General features: G+C 38.1%; 2 protein-coding genes across 4 annotated transcripts in view; one reads left to right on the top strand and one right to left on the bottom strand.

The window, feature by feature from the left end:
- Positions 1 to 22089, bottom strand: part of SUPT3H (SPT3 homolog, SAGA and STAGA complex component) — a 254555-nt gene extending 232466 nt beyond the window's left edge. Inside the window, exons 1-2 of one of the 2 annotated variants that reach the window (XM_059469215.1) lie at positions 21982 to 22089; positions 11643 to 11737 (exon numbers count right to left, since the gene is read on the bottom strand). In XM_059469215.1, coding sequence (XP_059325198.1) covers positions 11643 to 11737 — 95 coding nt within the window. In that variant the 5' untranslated portion in view covers positions 21982 to 22089. Of the gene's footprint in view, positions 1 to 11642; positions 11738 to 21841 lie in introns of both variants that reach the window. The other variant, XM_059469214.1, reaches the window with a different exon arrangement.
- The window catches only part of RUNX2 (RUNX family transcription factor 2), a 214841-nt gene that overhangs the window by 17268 nt on the left and 174667 nt on the right, over positions 1 to 22906 (top strand). The window lies entirely within an intron of this gene.

Raw genomic sequence — 22906 nt, 5'->3', positions numbered from 1 at the left:
CCAACACTTGTGTTTAATAGTAGATGCTTATACAAGAAACATGTGGCACACATGGAAAGCCACATGGCAAGCTAACATGTACCAAAGAATGATAGAAAAAAAAGTCTAATTCCTACTTTATTTTTATTAAGACAACTATCTTCACTTGTGTGTGAACGGAGGAAACAGCATTGCCAACAGAAAAATCAGACGTCCTTACAGATAGCAAACACATTTCCCTATCACCTACTTCAATCAGACTAGAAAAGCTTTATTAAAACAGATGAGAAGACAAAGGGCTCCATTTAAAACTAAATGATGTCCAGAAGTTTCTGCCCAGGGCGTTAATTTGCAATTTACAAAATAAGTGTTACAACTTCCCTGTTTCAAAAGAATCATAACGCTAAATCAATTAATAACTTTCCCTAAAACTGTATGATGCTATAGAGAGAAGTCTTTTTGTGAAAGAAATTAAATGCCCCTTAAACTGTTCAATCAATCTGTGTTTAAATAAGCCATTTTCAAAATTTTGGTCTGTTTTTCTGGATTAATCTAAACATTAAAGAAAAATAGCTGGTGGTTTGGGCTTTTGATTTTTATCTGTCTTAAGAATTCAAAGATAAATATTACCATCGCAATCCTGGCTCCAGAAAAATACTTTACTTGATTATTCAAACACTGCACTGCTTTTTCAAAAATAATTCTATAATTCATTAGAAAGAACCCCCTAGAGTTTCATCTCTGCTTCTATAACTTGATCACTTATCTTTTCAGTCATCTGAACCATAACAGGACACAACAGACACCGAGTTGTCACTGTAAAGTCAGCACTGGGCACACAACTGCAGCAGTATGTGAGCGTACCTGGGCAGGCAAAGCAGGAGATCCTGCCAGTGCAAACTCACAGGCAGAGCTTGTTTTAATATATTGCTTTCCAAAAGAGAGTTTCATTCTTGAAGGAATAAAACTGGCATTTAAAAGGGAAACAGAGAATAGAGAAGTTTGCCAACCTCTACAGAGCTTTTCTCTTGAAGTCACCAGATATGCATCGAGCCCTGTTTAACTTGCATCAAAGCTGGTTCAGTTGAGCAGATTTCAGTTTTCACTGCATAGGGCCATTTCCTTGTAATTCCATCACAGTCGGCACAAACAGACCTAGAAGAGCCTAGTCCAGGACCAACACTATTTCTGCAACTCTCCCAACACATCCCAGTCAATGACAATGAGCATTTATACTCTACAGTTTTCAAAGCAAACTTACGTACAGCTAATTTTAATGGCATTTTATTAAGTGTTGCAGACCTACACAGATGTTGATTTCTACAATCAAAAGCAAAACTAGAATTACTGAGACTCTAAATAAAGAGACAAAGTTATTTGTCTGCCTTCACTGTTATGGATTGAACTGACTTACCAAATTATTAGATAAAATGTAGGAGAAAGATCTGATTGTAGTGAATCTGCCAACTATCCACATACACATTCAACTGGAAGTTACTAAGCAGCAGAGGAGTAGAAGGATATTAAGAAAATGAATTTCCACAGATCACCTTCTTCCTGCCTCCTAACATATTTACTCCCATGTTTCCTCCCAGATAGCCAAGTAGATTCATTGGAAATCAGCAAAGTGCAATGCTTCTACATAAGCCTATATATACACATGCAGAGAAAGAAATAGACAAAATTTATTTTAAAGAAAACATGAATACCTTGTTTTCCTAAAAAAGAAAACAAGAGAGGAATAGAGGGATATTTTTTCATCCTTTCCAATACTTTATCAAGTCTCCAGGTTTGCTCATACTCCTTACTTGAAAAAATTCTTTCAAAGTAACCTTTAGCACTATAGTAGCCATACAAATCATACTCTGGTTTTAAAAGTAACAAAACATTTTACCAAAACTGAGAAGCACAACTGTACAATAATAACTATCTCTTGTTTTGTGCAGGCTCTCCAAAAAATTAGAAACAGATAGTGTGTTTGTGGGGAGGTATTTAACATTGCATTATATTTTTTCAGGGAAACATGCAGAATTATTCCAATGTCTACATTTTTAAATTCATAATAGCAGGAGCTTTGCAGTCTAACAGAAAAAGTAGTCATAGGTATGGAGTCACATATTAAACCACATTGATACATACCTTCCATAAAGACCATGTATTTTCTCCTCTTAACTTGGCTAGTGAAAGGCACTTCCCAGAAAATCAAAATCTAATTTTATTTAGTAATTTTAGATGCTACTTTAATATTAAAGTCTAGTCTACATTTAAAAGTATTTCCAGAATAATTACAGTAGCTTGGCTATATTGGAAAAAGCAGTCTCCTACTGTAGCTACAGCAGTTAAACCAGGTAGACTATAAAATAAAAGTGCATTTCTCTCACATAGTTGTGGAGCAATGAGACCTAACATTTGAATCTGGTAGGTTGGACCAAATGACCTCCAGACATCCCTTCCAACCTTAATTTTTCTATGATTCCATTTGATGGGATTACTATTTAACTGGTGCAGGAATACTGTCAAGGCACTGGGAATGAGTGCGTATGCACCCATTTAAATGAAAATCCATACAACATAAGGAGCACAGGCTGACCCCTCAGGTTGACTGCCTCTGAGTAATTCAGAATATAAAAGCTACAAGATTGGATTAGAAGGGAGCTATCTTACCTGCAGAATTAGCAGGGATCTTTAATACAAAAGTACTAACTTCTTTAAGAGGAAAAAAATAATTTGCCATCAAATTATTAGCTTTCTCCCACACTTAAAACAGCCAAACACATTTATTTATACTTAGTGGAATTCCAATTTATTCCTGTAAGGCTTTTTTAAATCAGTATTTACATATCAGCTGTTCATGCTATCTTGCTGTGCTTCACCAAAAGCACAGCAAGATAACAGTACTTAGACTTGTACTTGATATGCTAAAGGCTTTAAACCCAAACAAGGAGTCAAATATAGACTGATACACAATGAAGTATTACTGTAGCTTCTAAATGGATAGTCATGCTTTATTTCAGGACCAAAATATACTCCCCCTAAACATTTTATCCAAATGGCTCTGAATCACAGTAAAAACAAAACAAAGGACATCTGCTAGCAATATACCATTGGTACAAAATTAAGCAAGTACTTAACATGCTGTCCTTTCCAGGGTCACAATGCAGTCTATTAAGGGTCTATAGATTTTCTGCTTTTTTTCAGGGGGTAAAACTGTCATGGCTGTTGCCTTTTTAAGTAAGAAAAAGGCCCACTCACAAGCAATCCTGTGCTTCTTCAGAAATACTCATTCAGTCTAGAAACGGAGGATGATTCAAAACCACAACTACTCAATTTTCTAAAGGTTGTACAAATCATGTTGGGGGAAAGGGGAGAAAAACAATCTGAGCTAAAAATAAGTAACAAAGAAACATTATCATTCAGAGAAGGGTACATTAGGTCAGAAACTGCTGCTTTTTAACACCAGAAAGTCCTGAGAGCTTTTTGTCCAAAAACTGAAGAAGCAAAAGAAGTCACCAAGTCAAGAGAGCAAATAAATTGTTTGCTCAGCATTTTCTACAAAAACAAAAAGAACTTTAATCACAAACTACATGTCCTTGGTAGTGCTTTTTAAAACTAAAACCAGGTCATAGTTAACATCTTAAAGAAACAGCCAATATTATTTTGTATAATAAATTAGCACATGTCATTAGACCATTTTCCTTCTTGTCCTTTCTCCACCCACTTCCCACCTTGCCACTGTCCTTACTGTGGTTTCTGCCATCCAGTTTTATCACCACTGTGAAATTATTATTTACCATTTCTAGAATCAAGCTGCAAGAAATTTCAGCTTGACTCTAGAAATGGTAACTAATAATTTCAGCTACTATTCAGTTACTTCACTGAAGGGAAGGTGGGTTCCTTTCTAATCACTGCAATGCCTTCATGTGTCATTAAAAAAGGTCCTACAGGAACACATGAAAAGATCAAATATTGGTCTGTGGGATTTAAAATCAAACATCATATAAAGAGACAGTGACATTTAATATGTAATATTATATAGATTTTGTTTTACATATCTCTTATACATGTAACAAAGTCTAATAATAGAGTAGGATTAACGTGATGAAAATTAAAAGTACAATAAAGCTATTTATTTACATTTTTAAAAACTGATGGTGTTATGTACTCAAAGTACTAGAATCTATGCAGAATAAATATTCCATCTACCATTATTTATCTGGTTCATTGTAAGTCCCAGAGCCAGTGTGGGATCCAAGGATAAACTAATCACCTTCCAGACCAATTTAGGGAAAACGTCATAGTCTAAATTACTATGTTGAGCTCACAATGATAAACAAGCACATTTCTGTAACTGCTCAGGGCTGTCAGGCACCTCCAAAAGGACAGACATGTACCAGGGGGACAGACTTCAGCATCAGTCCAGCAAAATCTGGGGAGGATAATACAGCTTTTGTGCTTTAAGAAAAAAAGTGAAAAAATATATAATTAAAAAGACAAGCAGTGGCTTCCAATGCCACAGAGCTGAGAGCTGAATGAGCCAGAAATAGCTCCTATGGGGAAGTCAGTCTGAGTCAGTCACCTGGCACATGGAGCCTTCACTTTCCTTCTAACTCCAGTCACCTACGGACACCCAAACTGTTCATTTTCAATTAATTACCTAATCCAACTGGAAATAATTGTATGGGGCAGAATGACTTCAGAAGAATGAAAAAGTCAAGCACAGCTTGGCTGTTCTCTATAGATGAATAATGTCCACCTTGCTCCTGCTCTCTACAGATGAATAGTGTCCTGTAACAATATTGCATGCTACATACAATCAGTAGTGTGAAATTAATGTGACTAAAACAAACAGATTGAAAATGATGCAAGAAGCTGCAATTTAAAGACTTCAGCAGCATCTGCCAGTTAGGGTCACAGCTACAGCTAAACTGGATTTTCAGGTTCAGTCTGCTAGAACTAATGTATTATAATTTATTACACTAGGGAAATAAAAAAAGTTTTAAAATGCTGAATTTAATTATCATATTAATTTATGGCTTAATCAGTATTTGGTTACAACATGTATGTCTTCACTCAAGTATGGTAATCGTTTCCAAATTTTATAATCTTTTACTTAGGTACTAGATGATACCTTAAAGCAACCTGTCAAAACCTGAACCCAGAAAGTTTCAGGAATCTAAGCTCAAAATCCTGGAACCATATATCTTAAAATATTTCAATTCAAAACAAAATTTCAAACACAGGAAGCTTGAGAAGCTGTATGCAACTCAGAACAAACTGAGCAGAACTGAGGACACAGTAAATTTAGAGAAACTGTTCTCATACTTAGCAAAACTTATTTCACAAATGAACTGCAAAACTTACATTAACTTTGAACTGACAAGAGAAAAATAAAGTACTAGTAGAGCAGAAACACAAGACACACATAACCCAGACTAATGCTAAACTTCAGCTAATTCTGTTTATAGAAAAAGCTGCTACCCAGATTAATATCTCCAGTCTTACCTCATAAAAACATCCTTCTCGTGTTTCTTTTTCAGACTGAGTACAAATGTAATTTTTAAATTATTCGCAGAAACGTTCCTTCATAATTCTGCAGAGACACTCAACAATTTCTTTGCTCTATGTGTGTGTACTGCTCAAGATGTTAATTAAGATCCTCCATCACCTCTTGCTTTTTCATAAATAGGGACAGGATACTCAGCAAAAACAAAGAGAAAGAAGCAAGAGATAAAATGAGTGTTTTTCAGACTGTTTGACACTAATAAGGTCAAGTTCAGGTTGTATTTCAAGTGAACTCTGCTACTAAAAGGTAAAATGAAACTCTGCTATTACAAAAGAGAGGCCTAAAATAACTACACTTTAAATGCAGTACTGAAATATGGAAGCCTGAAAAATGAATTTTTAGCTTTCTTAAAACTCACTCCATTTCAGCTCTTACATCTTTTATTAACAGTTCTGCAAACCCTATCAGGCCTCCTCAGCAAAATCCTGTTGAGCTAAGTGCTGTGCAAAGAGGAGACTCTGCCTTTAAAAGCTTCAAAATACCACATCCGCATCAGAAAAAGCCGTAGTAATTTCACTCTAATGAATTTCCTTCCTGTATTTCATCCTACCTATAAAAGGAAAACTTAGTTCTGGCCCTAGTTTTCTATCTCATACCACTCTTGCCTCATGTATTTAATGAGGTAGATAGGAACAGCCACACATGATCTGATAACCACGTACTACATCTGCTGCCACTGCCCTTCCATCATCTCTACCTAAGGGGAAAAGTGCTCCCTGCATATTTGCAGGGAAGGGTTTCAGCTCAGTAGGCTAAACTGGTTATTTATTTTTAAACAGTGCAATCTCAGCACAATTCTGGGTTCAAATATGGTAAACAAGTATGGGACAGAATAGAGAAATTCTTTGCAGTCCCAAATTACAGTTTGGTTAACCAAAGCGCTCCCTCAGCCAGGTCATTACTGATGTTTTCTTCCATCATCATGCCAAACGAACTATCCAAAGTCAGATGATTTTACTGATCAAGTTCAAAGCAAAGATGGATAAACAAACAACCAAAAGAAGCCATAAGGTATCAGTCACAGCAGGGCAGTGTGAATACTACCATATCTCATCATATAGCGTGATATAATAAATAATTACTAACTTCAGCTCAAGCACATGCTCCTTTTGTGCTAGACAAATTCTGGACTATTTTATTAAAAACAATCATCTAGACTGTCTATTCAGTATAACTTCCTAGTCTTTATAATCATTTACTTGTTTCAAGCAGAATTAAGGTCTGCATGAGCTCAGCATTCCATGAAACCTAAGACGTACAAAAGCCAACACTCTAAAAACTTTTTCCTGGGGAAGAACTGAACCTGGCATGAGGTGAAACCTCATGAGGAACCTGGCATGAGGGAAATGGCAGTTCCCACATTCATATCTGCCTCACAGGGCGAGTCAAGCTGACACATTTAGATGTAAGACAAAAACAAAAGAATAAAACCACAAAATAATTAAGGGCATAGTTTAACAAATGTAAACTGGACTTGCAGCAACAAACCCATTGTCACAAAGAGATGCAAGAAAGCCATTTGTGTTTTGATGAGTACATAACAAACTTAGATGTTTATCAAAAACCCAGTAGCCAGCTGACCTTAACAGCTAGCAAGAATGGCAAAGATTTTGTATAGTATCTAGAAATCAGAGAATGTATTTTAGTCACACAGTGAAACCCTTTGGGTAAAATGTTCAATGTAAACAGCCCGAAATGCATATTGCCTATATTTTTTTAGTTAGCATGTAATGGGAGTAACTGGAAGTATTTGGGTGATTATTGTATTCACAACTGGATTAACACACCAACACAAACCTGTCTAGCAAAGCACAGCTCCTCAATCACAGCATTTCTTTACTGCTACATGGAGTAGGCATTTCTTCAACACTGACCAACAAGTTCCCTGAACTTTCTAGCTGATAAGAAAACATTGTTTTACCGTACATCAGAACTACTGTTATCAAACAGAATTTTCATTTCTGCACATGAAAATAACTTTAGCATCAGATACTAGAAGAAATCAAAGAGCTCTTCCAGGGATTCAGTGGTGAACAAACTGTAATCCTACTCAAACTAGCAGAGGTTATCCAAATACATTGGCAGGAGGACACATCAGTTCAGAGGCCATGCTTCCTGTTATTTCATTGCACATTCAAAAATTTAGGATGATATTCTTTAAGATGTTGTCATCTCAGAATGGATGAGAAATCCTAAATAAGTAAAACCCCAAAGACAATTTATTTATTGACAAATTTTCAAGGTTGCAACGCATAATAAATAGTGTATTTCATGGCTCATGCTGTATACAGAAAAAAAATACCATGCAGTGTTTGCAAGCCTGAAATAAAAACATGTTTATTCCAGATACTCCTTAAGTGACCAGAGGTCTAGAGCCACTATTTACTGCCCAGTCTAAAATAGGAAATATTATTGACAATATTATAAAACTATTCAAATGCTTTAGTAAAAGAGATCATGTAACTATCCCAAGAGTCAAGGAGACAGGTTCAAAGAGTCATAATAAACTAAAGATTTAAGAACTGGCCCAAATTCTTACCAAGTCTCTCCCATAATTCACTGAATGTTAAAAAAAACATAACTATATTGTGAATAATGTATTCATAAAGAAAAAGGGAATATGAAGAATTTATTAGTATCTCTATTACACACTAACACAACACAGAAGTGTAACAAAGGTGAGTGTAAGCTACAAGCTAGAGGAAGATGAGTAGGAACTGCATTTGAAATACCTGAACACATTCTTACTGTCTAGAAAGACACAATCAATAAGGAGCAGTAATTTGATATCATAGCAATGCACATTATTGTTTTAATAACCAAATACAGTCAATAACCAGAAAGATTTAAACCAAATTAAAGCATTGTTTTCCTCAATACTTTCACCATTACAATTTATCTTATACCATCAAATTTTGATTTTTGGTATGAAGCATACCACAAAAGCTAATTAAGAAACTTCAGATCACAGTAATTAAAATTTTTGTAAATAGCTAAGATAACTTACTGAGGGGAGATAAAAACCTCCCTGTGTAGCTGCAAATTGCTCAAGATAAGTCTTTAGACTGTCATGGTTTCCAGAAATTCACTCTGCAAGTCGTGCTTATACTAGAAAATAGATGATCTCTACCAAATTATGAATTTTAATGGCTACAGTGAAATCAACATGGTTGTGAATCTACTGGGCAGAACTGTAATTTAAGTGCAACCCACCTAACATGAGCAGTTAGTTTAGAAACAGGCTGTAGATCAGCCAAAGTTAAGTAAAACAAACCTCAGCAAAATGCACTAGACGTACTGAAAACTCTTCTTTGAAATTATTAACACCTACTGCTGTATACTCCACGGTACCATAATAAAAAATCCGAATACAAATAAAGGATGTAGAAGTTGAAGTAAGCTCTACATAGCACTTTTCTCTTTTAAATTAGTATAACATAAATATAATTTAATTCCAAGGTCTAAACAATTAAAAGGCAAATGTAACTATGCAAAAGGTAGTGTACTGCAAATTGACTTGTGTTTGGATGATTTGTGACAATCTAATTAAGAAGCATTCTTCATAAGGTAATCAGCACATGCAGTATCACCAATTACACAGTACTATTTAGGCATCATACAAACCAGATTCTTTTCTCAAACACAGAAATTTCTTCAAATCCAAGGACATATCTTAAATATTCTTAAAGCACAAACAGAATCATTTCATTAGTAAAGTATCTATGTATACAGTGAAAAAGTTGTACACATTTTGACACAGCTTTTTTTGCAGTATTCTATGATTTAAAGACTCCTACGTATTTCTTGCCTTCTCAAATAAATCAGAAAAACCCTTCTGAGCTTATAATAAAAACACAATTCTACAACAGGATTCAGTTCATTCCCTTCCAGTGCCATGGTTCAGAAATAGGTGTAGTGTATGTAACAGATGTAGCATATGAATAACCTCCTCACCTTAATTGTGATTACTCACAAGCTTAACATTACATGTAAATTTAAGCATTCCATGGAATCAAACACTGGCGCAACACTTCCGTGCTGTAAATTATACGCTAATCAAAGATACCATCTTCAGACCATGAGTATTCTTATCCAGAGATTTCCAGATCTTGCCACTGAATTACAACAGGATTTGATGTTTTACTCCAAATAGACTTTCTCTTCTTTCTGCCTTTTAAATGCCTAAAATCCAACAGCACATTTTTAAAAGCAACATAAACTACTACATGACATTCTGGATTAGCACTTAATGTCTCTATTTGACTTATTTCTCAAAAGTTCATCATCTTGCTGCACATGTTTTGTTGAGAAAGGCAGGGCCAATTGAAGTTAAACTCTTCATATTACTCCATGAAAACTATAGCAAACAGCTATATTCTCTATATATTCTCTTGACAATAAGAAATTAGGCAGAAATAGCCTCTATTTTCTTTTCTTTAAGAAGATGTTACCTTTTTTGCACTGCATTGCTCCAGTCTTAGCTATTTCCCAGGATCTTAGGATGTCAGCAAGAATCTGTTATAAATTGCCTAAATGGGAGAATCCGTAACTTCCTAAATCACATCGTTTATAAAAAACGTCAGCTTCTGTCAGAGCACAGAAAGTTCTTTTAAAGGCATAACTTCATTTTATGGCCCTGGCCAAAGGAAACAGTTGTCTTTTTTTTTCTGCATGGTTCATCCCTGGCACTCTATCATTTTCAAAAGTGTGCTCTTTTTTTCCACAGCAAACAATAAAAATTTAAGTTTCAATGTGCTCACTGCAGTCAAGGAATTTCCTCAGTTCCTACTAGTTTAATGAAGCTGTGAAATATGTTACTCTGGAGCACAGATGATCTGTTTGCACAGCTTTCAAAGGATAACTGCACCAGTTCTGAAGCAAAAGGAAAATATCTATTCCTTCCATTTATATGGCCAACAATAACTTCTACATTCTGACAGAATCGTGTGTACACTGGCGGGGAAGGGGAGTTTCAAAACACTTTATCAGGAAGTCCACAATCCAATAAAATGCAGGCTTCCCAGATACTGATCCAAACTGATGCACAGGATTTGACTCTGAAGTTTTGTTTTTTATATACAGTTACAGTTGTTTTTCTCAACCAAGAACAATAGTTGTATTTTTCAGAATAGGTGACCTCAATAGATGTGAAGAATTTGCGAACAGAATTCTCTTGAAGAAGAGAGTGCAGTAATATTACTCTATCCAAAGAAAACTGAATACAGTAGAACACTGGGTCTGCCACAATGTACTCATCTATATTGCAAGATTCAATGCACAAGGCAACACTCCTATTTACATTATACTGAAAAATACTCTCAGTGGAAGGTCTCATTATCCATCAGACAACAATCCAGTGATCTCAAAACACTTACATGAAAACAAATTGCATCTTTCACTTTTGCAAAGGGAACTCTTTGTAGAATTTAAATGGAGACAAGTAACTCCTTATGTATCTACTGCCCATGCAGTAAATCAGGTGAGAAATTGTTATACAACAGCAAAGGCAAACCTACAACACATGACTAGAAGCAGCACAGCTTTTACTCTCACCACCAAATTACAAAATCATATAATATCACAGCTTGAACCTGTGTTTCTGAGAATCCAGTGTTCATTTGAAAGAATAACTTCTTTTTCTAACAAATTTACTTCCTGTCTGGCAAACCCCAGTTATTTATAAGCATTCCATATCATAATTTCATCATCAATATTATGACCTCAGCAATTTATCTCTCTGTATTAGCACTGAAGGATGTTAATAAAAAGTATTTATTTAAAAACATATCTATGACAACAGGAAATCTCGCTTTCTTTGATGAAGGGCTGAGAAATACAGGACTCCAAAGACTTCTAAAGCAAATATTAAAAAAACATTTCTTTATTCAGCAGCATTTACTCTCCTTTCAATAGAGGATGTGGTTTTTATTTACTCAAGTCATCTCTGAATGTTTTACAAATCAGAAGTAAAACACTAACAGCTCCATCACTAACACCTGTTCTTCTTCCCTCCATCACCCTTACTCACACATTCTAAGACATCAGCTAAAAGATGAATATACAATGCAGATGCTGCCAGATAGTTTGACTGAGTACTCACATCATACTCTGCAATTCAAGTGTAAAGCTTGTTGATCTTCTTCCACTGCTTGAAGAGGCAACTGCCGACATCGGGCTGGCCACGGTGCTGCTCATCTGGGCAAACAAAGAAATAACACCAGTTACAATACTTGTATTTCATTTCCAAGAGAGCACACATGCAAGAGATGTATGCTTCACACTAGGTATTTAAGAGGAAGAAAAAATACTTGGAGTAACGTGGAAGGTAAAGGGTCTGCATGCAAAAAAAGAAGCCTATGTGAGGCAACAGAAAGCCTGAGTTGATGTTTACTGTAACCAAAGTACTGGAAACATACTATTTCTAAAATAACGATTTAGAAGTAACCTAAAAAGTACCAATGTTTAAAAGCATTAAAATAAAAACACCACTTCTCTGGAATAGATGGTATTCCCAGACACCAGAATTTCTGTTGCCCAATCATCCTCTTATATTCCTGCATATCCTAACCACCAGTACATCATACCCACACCATCTCCAACAAGGCCAAAGTGATTCTCACAAAAAGCCAGCTAAAACTTTACGAGCACAGAGATCAGAAACTTCCATTATAAAACACCTCCTACACACACACAAATTCTTAAAACAGAAATGCATTAGACAGAGTGAGACCCAACCACCATCAAAGTACTCATAGCTCTGAAGGTAGTATCTTTACACAAAGTATTTTACAGCTTTTCTATATAAATATCTCGTTCAAGAACTCCAAAGCAAATCCAGGACAATTTTCCTTATATTCTATGAAGTAATTAATAAATCTACATTTTCCTCTTTAATAATACACAAGTCAAATTGTAGCAGCGTGTGGCTACAGGGTCTCTGCATCAAATGGCTTTGAGCTATTTAATTTTAAAAAATAATTAAATTTACTAATGGACTGACTAAGCTAAATATTATGGAAAATGCCATTAATATGGACACGGGAGAAAAAAATTTTCCCTTCAAAAAAATTAATACAAACCTCATACTGTGTAAGTCCCCTGATAAACAAAATTTATTCTCTCTATATTTCTTAGTCTTCCAGTTTGCTACACACTACTATCAGCTGAGTTGTACTGCTCATTTCTTGCATATTAGTAGTAGTGACCATAAAAACTTTATACTGCTATAGCTTGCTGTTCTGTAAGAGATTCTATATCTCTCCATTTCAAATTTCAAAGGATAAGATTGTTTTCTAGAATAGAAATCCACTCTACCACTTCCCAGGGCAGTCGGTTCCAATGTTTGACCACCCTTTCTGTGAAGAAGCTTTTCCCAATATCTGAACCTCCCTTGGCACGATTTGAGGCTGTTTCCTCTCCTCCCACAGCTTTGTACACAAGAGAAAAGCAGAACCCCACCTGGCTGTCCCCTCCTGTCAGGAGCTGTGCAGAGCCACAAGGTCCCCCCTGAGCCTCCTTTTCTCCAGGCTGAGCCCCTTTCCAGCTCCCTCAGCTGCTCCTCCTCAGACCTGGGCTCCAGAGCCTTCCCCAGCTCTGTTCCCTTCCCTGCACACGCTCCAGCCCCTCAATGTCCCTCTGGAACTGAGGGGCCAGAACTGGGCCCAGCCCTGGAGGTGACCTCAGCAGTGCCCAGCGCAGGGGACAGTCACTGCCCTGGCCCTGCTGCCACTCCATGGCTGGTACAGCCCAAGTGCCTTTGGCTTTCTTGGCCACCTGGGCACAGCTGGCTCCAGCTCAGCTGCTGTTGACCAGCACCCCCAGGTCCTTTCAAAACTGAGCAGCTTTTCAGCCACTCTGCCCCAGTCTGCAGCACTGCACCAGGTTATTGTTATTTAATACAGCATCCAGCACTTGAACTTGTTGAACCTCATAAAACTGGCCTTGGTCAATTAATCTAGCCCTTCCAGATCCCTTTGTACAGCCTCCCTACCCCACCCAGCTTGGTGTCATAAGTTTAATTTTTTTATTAATGCTTTCATGTAGATTATCAGACTTCAGTTCATCTTCAGGCAGATTCTAATTTAGGTCCTCCATCCTGCAAGCACTTACGCACATGTGTAACTTGAATCACAAGTTTACTCCCACTCAAGTCTGATTTTAATCACATGAATAGTTACACACAAGGCTAAACTGTTGTCAGGATCCTGCCATAATCAGCAGTTACCAGTCATCTAACCTAAACAGTCAGTAAATTCGTGAATTTAAAAAATAAAAAACAAGTAAAAACCCTCTTTAACAAAGAAAGGTGCCAGTATTTATAGAAAAGCTCCATATATCCATGGAAGAGAGTTAAGATGAAGCTGTCTCTGTACTCACCATAGCAGAAACAGCCTAAAGATTTAGAAATTTATAAGTATTTGATTGACCATCACTTCATTGGGAGCAATTAGGATTAATTTTAGTAGCTATATTTTTATATTCAATACCACAGTACCAATATTCCTAAATAGACAACAGTGTATTCATTAAAAAGTGAATAATGTTCAAAGATTTAAGGAGGTTTTTTTTTAATTTAGAGCTTTTTAAAACTAATTACATCACTTGAAGCATATAACTATTTTCTTTTAACATCCATGAGAGAGATTGTGCTTTATCTATGAGGTTTTGTTCTGCTAATTTATGAAACATTCTCACAAAATTCCGAAAAACCATGGGGCCCAATTCCACAGCTGCCTCCTCACAGCACACGACCTGTGATTTGTGCATGTCCTATTCTAGAGCAAATCCCTTCTTAGCTTCCTGCCTTCCAAGTGGACAAGAACAGTTCAATTAAAAAAATTTGAAGACTTTACATCTCAGTGGCTTGAAAGCTTATCAGCTACTGCTTCACTACAAACTTGAGTCCTCCTACTGCAACCAAACAATTTAACTTTCAAATCAAGCAGGTGTACAGCATTTTCTTGACATAAAAAACCAACAGCTTGTCAGGCTTCATCAGACCCTTTACAATAATTACTTCCACAGCCCACATTTTGTTTGATGGTTTAGATAATTAACTTCTTTACACATCAAAGCCCCATCCTCCGTATGTTCTATTTCCTTTCTTCCGGACATTAAAAAAAAAAAAAAATAAAATAAAATAAAAGATAATTCAAAAGCAGAAGCGCTCTCAAATAAATTTTCTTCAGTAAGTACAGCTATCATGAAACTGAAAAGCCTACAGTGATCTTCAATGGGTCGATATACTGTATTTGTTTTAGCTCCAAACTGAAATGCAGCTGTTTGCCATATTCTATAAAATGAATTCAGATGTTCAGATTAAGTCACAGATTATTTCAATGTGCTGCATTTTAATCATGAACTCTAGCAAGAAGATAACTTCTGATTAACACTATTTGGACTGGTAATTTTGAGTTCCTATTCAAGTAGGCTCAGCTTTTATAAATACTTTTCTCCTAAGTAAAACATTGCAACCAAATGCATAGTAAAATACACACATTCAAAGGTATATATAAACACTAACATAAATGTTTAAAAGCATCTACTGTAATCTCTATGTCTTTTACATTGAAGAGTCATAACAGAAAACATTTGTTCCATATGAATCAGCAGAACATAAATTATCAGTTGAGGGAAACAAATTTTAAGTCATTTCTCATCAGGTTTAGGCCCATCCCTCTCACCACAGTAAGATACCTGGGTAGATTTCTGTTTCATAACCCTCCTTCATATTCATATCCACTCTGAAGCCACCAAGCAATATTAATTTACACTAACTTCCTACAATCAGTAAGTGATCTGTATAACCCATGTATTCATTCAAGACCCAGCTCAGAGACATAAAAATTGGAATTCAAGTGCTCCTAAAAGATGATGTAAAGGTTATACACTTAGGCAATATCCTATATTAACATGTAAATGCATATATAAAAACCCCCTGCCTTGTACAGGGACATCTTTTTTCACATTGCTGAGGGTCCCATCCAAGCTGGCCTTGGACACTTCCAGAGACAGGGCTGACACCACTCCTCTGTTCCAGTGCCTCACCACCCTCACAACAAAGGACTTCTCTTTGTCTGATCTTAACCCCCGTTTCAGCTTCAAGCCGTTCCCCCTGGTCCCATCACTGCACACCCTCTCCAGCTCTCTTGGAGCCCCTTTAGGTACTGGAAGGTGCTGTGAGGTCTCCCCTTCTCCAGGCTGAACAGCAGAGACTCAGTCAAGGCTTTTGAGACACTACTCAGACACTTCCACCAATCCCCACGGCTGAAATGTCACCGAAGATCGAGGAGAAAGATGCACCCAGACAGTCACCACAGGACAGTCCTCTAACAGACAGACTGACAGCTGATCTAAACTGATCTAAACTCACTCAGGAAGAGCAAAAGTTAATAGTAATACAGTTTTCACTTCACCATAGGGAAAAAAAAATCTAAATTTGCATTGGGTCAGTTTAAAACAAATGTGAATTTGTGGATTCTCTCTGATATCTGTTTATAGGCTAAAGAAAGTGCAGGATCACAAAAAAGTAGCAGCATCTCTGCAAAAAATTTTACACTGAATAACACAGAGTAGAAGTTACCATTACAATGATCTAATTCATCAAGCATACATCTAACATGGTTATCACATCAGTCTTTTCATAAATACATTTCCATATAACCTAAAACCATGCAAAAATTTAAAGACTGACAAATTTTCATTTCTATAAAGTCAAACAAAACAAGAAGGAAAGAAAAAACAATATAACTAAGAATTAACACAAAATCAAAATTAATGCCTTTGTTTCCACACCCTCTACTTCAGAGTAATTAGATCAACTAGTCTGTTACCACTGAGTATTTCATGGCCTCACCAGCTGACAAGAGGGTATAGGATAAGAGTCTTCCAGGACTGGAGATGTAAGAACTTAATTAACTACAGGAAATACAGATTTTTGTTACTGCTCTTCTTTTAAAAAACAAAAACACACCATAACCCTGCTGAACACATGCAAGACTGGCTGAGTGTATGCTCAAAACTCTTATAAAAAATAAGAGAAAGTTAAAAAACACCCAATACCCCATAACCAAATGCAAGAGCACATATACTGTTTTGCTTGTCACCCACTCTCCCAGCAGCACAAATTAACTGAAAATTAAAACACAAAGTGTGAAATCCTTTAGTACTCCTGAGCTGTTCAAGCAGGCTAGAACTAGAAATACTCTAAAGGGTCTCAGATAAGCACAGTGCATGTGTGATCTAGGATTAACAAAATAATGCTGATAGTATACAGTGAAATTACTTTATCATCCTCTAACCTGTTCAGGTCAAAACTACCAGCTTTATGGGCAACAAAGAAGAAATGTTTTTGCTTACAGGAAATAGGATGAATAACTTTGATATTCTCTAAGCACAGCATCTTAAAAAGCCAAGCAGATAAAGACATAAACTTCCAGGGAACAGCCAGGCCAAATACAGGATTAAAAACAACCTGTGGGCAGGCAGGGACACATCTGCACCAGGTCTGCACACATGAATATTGTTCAAAGCTCAGGCTGCAATCTCAGCTTTCTTTCATTTTTAATTAATTAACAAAGTACCACAAAGCAGAATGCATGCACTATTCATTCTAAGGATAACACATTACATCTGCTGCTGCTGCTTCCATTTATTACTTGATAGACCAGATTCTTAGGGTAGTTTTATTTTAAACTGAATACCAGAAAGAAAAATTCATCTTATAGCTGTCAATGCACAGCCCAGCTTTCACCACCCAGACAAATAAGCATCTCATCTTTAACCATGACACCCTCTTGGAACAGAACATGCTTGGAAAGCCCACACGAATACAAGGAACACAACTGAACATAATTTCCCCTGGCCATTTAAAAGGCAATTAAATCATTCATTCCCATGTAGAAGTTAGAGAAGAAACATGCATGGCTGATAGCAACAGGTTAAAAAAAAAAATCTAATACACGTAGGTGTGGATTTTCATCCAAAGAATAACACATATCCTGATGATTTTATCTTTAGAACTGTCCTGTTCAACATCCCTTAAGATAAAATAATCCTTCCTGGTGTCCTTGTGCATTACTTTTACTTACATGAAAGCAGTAAACAAGCACAACTTTCTCACTGACTTAGCAAGGAAAGAAAAGTCACTCAACCAACCTCAGATTAAAATAAAACCTTCTGACTCCACTGTGTGCAACAACTGCTGTGTTTTACTCAAAATGACTCAGCATGTCTTCATACTTGAAGCTATTATTTGTCCATCCCCATGTTAGACATGACAATTACTTAAAGCTTCTTCTGAACCAGACCACAGAATGGTCTGGACTGCTGAAAGAATACTAATACACAGATGTGACTGTTTTATTTGAGACTGGGAAATACAGAGAAGAATTTTACATGAGAGAGCTCTGCCTTCCCATCTGGAGGTGTTTACAAACACTTCCCAGAGTTTCCAACTCCAGTCTCATCAGAGCTCTGTCCTTCTCTAGAAGTCACACATTTGTTTTTAACAAGGAAGCAGGCAAAATGAATCTAATATATACACCCACCTCCCTCTGAACTGAATGTACACACTTTTTTGCAGAGCTTTGTGCCACACTGGCAGTTAATAGCACTGCAAATTAGGCACAAATGACTTTTTCCTTCCTTCCTAAAAATGATTTAAGAAAACAGTGTAAAGACCAAACAACCTGAAACCAACAGCCAAGTTCTCACAGCTTCCAGAATCTGACTCCTATAACCCTGTATTTATTTCAACTTACAGTTGTTTTTTCTTAATACACTGGTATTGCAAACATTCTATATGAATGATTTAATAATTGTATAGAGATGCAATTCAGCGGTCATGACCTCCCCATGGGAGCCACTGGTGATTTTCAGTGAAGCAAACCCAAGCTGTGCTCACAGGTCAGCATGTAAGGATGAACAAGGCCCAATTACGACTTGCTCAGTATTTTGCTTTTTCTGACGAGTAAAGCATTCCTGTATTAATATGCAGAGGTCAGGTTAGCCCCATCAATATGTTTCACTGCTCTCTGGCCAGCAAGCAACTCCTTTAGTGTGCATGGGTCCCCATCTGTCTTTAGTTCCATTTAAAGTAAATTAAAATTTAAGGGTTTACTAACAGAGGTGGATTTTCTGTGAAGCATAACCAAGTTTTCATTACCTTTAAACTGCATTTTCCTTGGTATAACTTTCTGTCTAAACCTTCACCTCCTTTTAAAATGGCATCTTCCCAACCTATCACACTGATTACATCAACCCTTCTCCTCTCATATCACCCTGAGCTGTGTTTGATTCACCATGTGATATACAATTAAAATCATTTCATAATATAGGTCCACCCTGACCTTAATTGAATATTCTAGCATATCAGAAATATGATCAAGTTATGGCATTAACATATGTATCTAAAATTCCTCATCAAGAATGAGCAGCCAAATCTATAGCTAAGATTATAAAAAAATATATTCCAATTCTTATTGTAGGGCTGTTCTTGTTGCAGAAATCAGTGCTTGTCCCTATAAATTCTCTGGAGGAGAAAACATCTACTTCCACTGTTGTTCATCTATTCAACATTTAATTCAAGTAAAACTACAGGAAAAACAGCCATGGCTTTAATATAGGCCAAAGCATGAAAATCAGATCTTTAGAAGTTGGTCTAAAAACATGTAACATTCAGGCCACCCAACCCCCTTCAGAGATGTTATTGTCACATATGATATCCAGAAAGTTCCTGCTAAAATGCATTCTTATTTACTCAGAAATAAGCATTAAGCTCAGTACTGAGGTATACCTGGGAGAAATCAGAAGAATTATCAATAGAGCTCTTCACTATTAAATGCCTTAAAAAATCATATGTTTGAGTGACATTTCAAGTAAAAAAGCCTACATTTCAGCAAAAGTCTATTGGAAATCACATCTTCCAAGCTCTTGGCCCCTTTTATCCATTACTGCTACTTCTGTGATGGCTTAAGGAGCTGTGTGAACTATAAACTTTGCAGCTGACTCTATGAAAGTCTGATTGTAATCAAACTCGATACTTCAAACATATGCAAAATACAGGGCTAAAGAAAAGCCAAAGATTATTTATAAATAGAAATTTCACCTGTGATAGCTTGCAAAACAACACTTACTACGATTACTTAAAATTAATAATGACTCCACATAGCACTAGGAATGCCAAGTACCTGAAATACAGATAGCAGATCAAACCAATGCCATTTTCAGTACCTTTGACAGGCAGATTTTTTTTTGATCACTCCAGATAAGCTTGTAACTGAGTCACCACTGCATGGTTCCATGAGAACATAGGCCTAACAAATTTCCTTTTCTTTACATGCTTGTCTATCTGCACATTTGGGTATTTCACAACTGCAACAAGAGCATTAACTCAGTTATTTTCTACGGTATAATTAGGCTGCCTGGGTTTGGCCTGCTGCCTTAGAACACCCTTGCAGTGAGTGATGACCTAGAAAGACACCGTCTAGCTGGTCTCACTGCCCGAGGGCATCACGGCAGAACAGCACCAACGACCTGAACAATGCTGCTCTACGCTGTTGTATGCAAGCAATTCTTAAAACCCTTGTAGCCTGCTAAATTACAGTTTGCTTATGCTGACAAGCTACTAATTGACTAATCAACTCTCAAACAGTTTTGTGCTACCCAGAACTGAGCCCAGGAGAGTCATTCAGCTGGTTATGACAGTTAGAGGCTCTAAAGCCACAGAATCCTGTGAAACCTTAAAAAAAAAGTCTTCAAATCCATAGATTTAAAAATCACAAGTTAAATGCCACTAAAGGATTTCTTGTTTACTTCTCAGAGACACAACTTTGAGCTTTTTCCTCCTGCAGTTTCAGCAGATTCTGGTTAGACCTCAAGCTTTTCTTCAGAATCATCATAACTAAGAATCTCTTTATCTAACTGAAAACTAACTTTTTTAAACTTCCACAAGCAGAGATAGGGCTTTCAGAAACACTTAATTTTATCCTGTTACAGTTGGAAATGCTACTTCTGGCCATCAACATTCGCACCTACAGAGCATCAACACACAGGATAAAAAGGAACCAAACTAAAAACAAATATGATTTGTATATTAGTAACATGCAAATAGGAGCCTGTGTAAAGTCCACCAAAGTCAACAAAAGGACTGACACTGCCTTCCACACCACTTGGATCTGGCCAACAGTGAAGAAAGATATGCAAAATGGGAGAGAGGGTGGCTGCACTGCATCCTGCCAAGTAAGGACTGCTGCCTTAAGCCAAAGGGAAAGCCAGGCCTGTACCAAGAAAGAGATTGATGTGGGAGTTACATAAAACACTTCAAAAGAAAATTTTAGCAAAACACCAACACGGCTGCAAACCTTGAAGCAGATTCACTAGTAGGAAATCAAGTGTCTTATAATAAATCACTAACACTAATGCCATACAGCAAACTTGCACTGTCTGCAACATCAGGTTCCTGCTCCCATTTCACAAACACAGTAATATATATTTTGCATGTATATGTGCTTTGCAGTCATTGACTGCAAATCATCCATTTGTGCAATTTCTAGGAACTTAGAAGAAGTTGATCAGTAAACAGGAAATATAAAAATATTCTAAAGTGGAAAAATCACTTATAGTTAACACAGAGAAATAATCTTCTGGACTGTCACTCCTAGGCTTTTAGCATTTCCCAGTAATTTCTGTAAAGACTAATACTTTCTATAAGGAACACTATAGACCTTATGAGAAAATTCTGGCATATGAGGAAAACCATTAAGCTATGGCAGCAATGTATGCATCCAAAATTTCTCATCAAGAATGAGCAGCCAAATGCATACAACTCCAAATAAGGAGTATCACAGGATTCCAGTTAGAGAATCACACCTGTTCAGGCAAAATAAACAAAATCCATTTCCTCTAAGTGAAATTTACAAACTAGTCACATTTCACAACATTGGAGTGGCACGAAGAAATTAACACCCAGCAGTACACAGTGTACTGCAGGCCAAGCTGTCACATAATTTTAAAGAGTATTTTTAAAAATTATATTTTAAAAGTCCTAGGAACACCTCCTGGATTAGTTGCAAGACGACAAAGCGAACAGGACGGGGCAAGGTCCAAGGTAACACTGATGGCCACCAGCAAACGCCGCGCCCCCGGGCCCCCCGCGCCCCCGCCCCGCAGGTACCGCGGGCGGGAACCGCCCCGCTAATGCTCCTGAAGGCCCCAACAACGAGCAGCCTCGCTAAGTTAATTAATAGCAACACACTCTCTAATTGCGTGCTCTCTCTGGTGACTCACTCAAAGGCTCACCCCTGGGGATGGATGGATGAGGAGGCTGAGATGTGCAGGGGAGGAAGGATGGAAGGAAGGTGGGAGCAGCTTGTGGTGCCCGGTCCCCCCACCCCGTGTGCGGACAGCCGAGAGGGGAAAGCGAGGGGCAGGCACTGAACCTCGGTCCTTCCCCTCCACGCGCTGCCTGGACCGAGGCGAGAAACGAGAGGGACGGAAAAGCGGCGACGGCTTCGCGCTGTTCCCCCCGCCCGCCTCCACCGCCACGGCCGCTGAGGGAGGGAGGGGGGGGGGGGGGGGGTAAAATGGCGCCGCCCGCGCCGGGGAGGAGCCGGTTCCGCCACAGCGGCCGCCCCGCAGATGGAGGCGGGGGCGGCGGCGCCTCCCAGGGCGCGGGGAGGAGCCGGGGCGAGGCGGGGCTGCCGCCGCTGCCGCCGCTTCCTCCCGCCCCCGCCGCTGCCGTGCCCCTCGGCCCGCCGCTCGCCCGGGTTACTGTTGGTGCGTGTGAATATCTCAAAGGGGGGTGCCAGGAGGATGGTGCCAGGCCCTTTACAGTGGTGCCCAGCGACAGGACGAGGAGAAGTGGCTGTAAAATGAAACACAAGTTCCACCTAGATATGAGTAAGAACTTATTTGCGTTGAGGGTGACACAGCAGTGGAGCGGGCTGCCCGGGGATTTTGTGCATTGCCCCTCTCTGGAGACATTTCAAACCCAATTGAACGCGTTCGTGTGTCACCTGGATGGTCTCCATAGGTCCCTTCCAACCCTAACAATTTTGTGGTCCTGTGAATAACACAATCAGTTAGGTTGGAAAAGACCTCTGAGACTGTCGAGTCCAACCTATGCACCAGTCACCACCTTGTGAGCCAGGCCATTTCCCTCAGCGCCACATCCAATCTTCCCTTAAACACCTCAAGGGATGGTGTTGCATGTGCTGCCTCATAGGCCATGACCACCTTTTCCTTCCCCTTCAGCCCCAGGCATTGCTGGAGGGCAGCAGGAAGGGCCTTCAGGGCTGGTGTGAGTCCAAAAAGCCAGGGGATTTTTGGGAGAGACAGCTGTGGGTGTACACAGGTGTCTGATCT

Source organism: Ammospiza nelsoni, chromosome 3, assembly GCF_027579445.1.
Source record: "Ammospiza nelsoni isolate bAmmNel1 chromosome 3, bAmmNel1.pri, whole genome shotgun sequence".
NCBI lineage: Eukaryota > Metazoa > Chordata > Aves > Passeriformes > Passerellidae > Ammospiza > Ammospiza nelsoni.
Note: the sequence above shows the minus strand (reverse complement) of the source record. Positions and strands in the feature narration are given on the sequence as shown.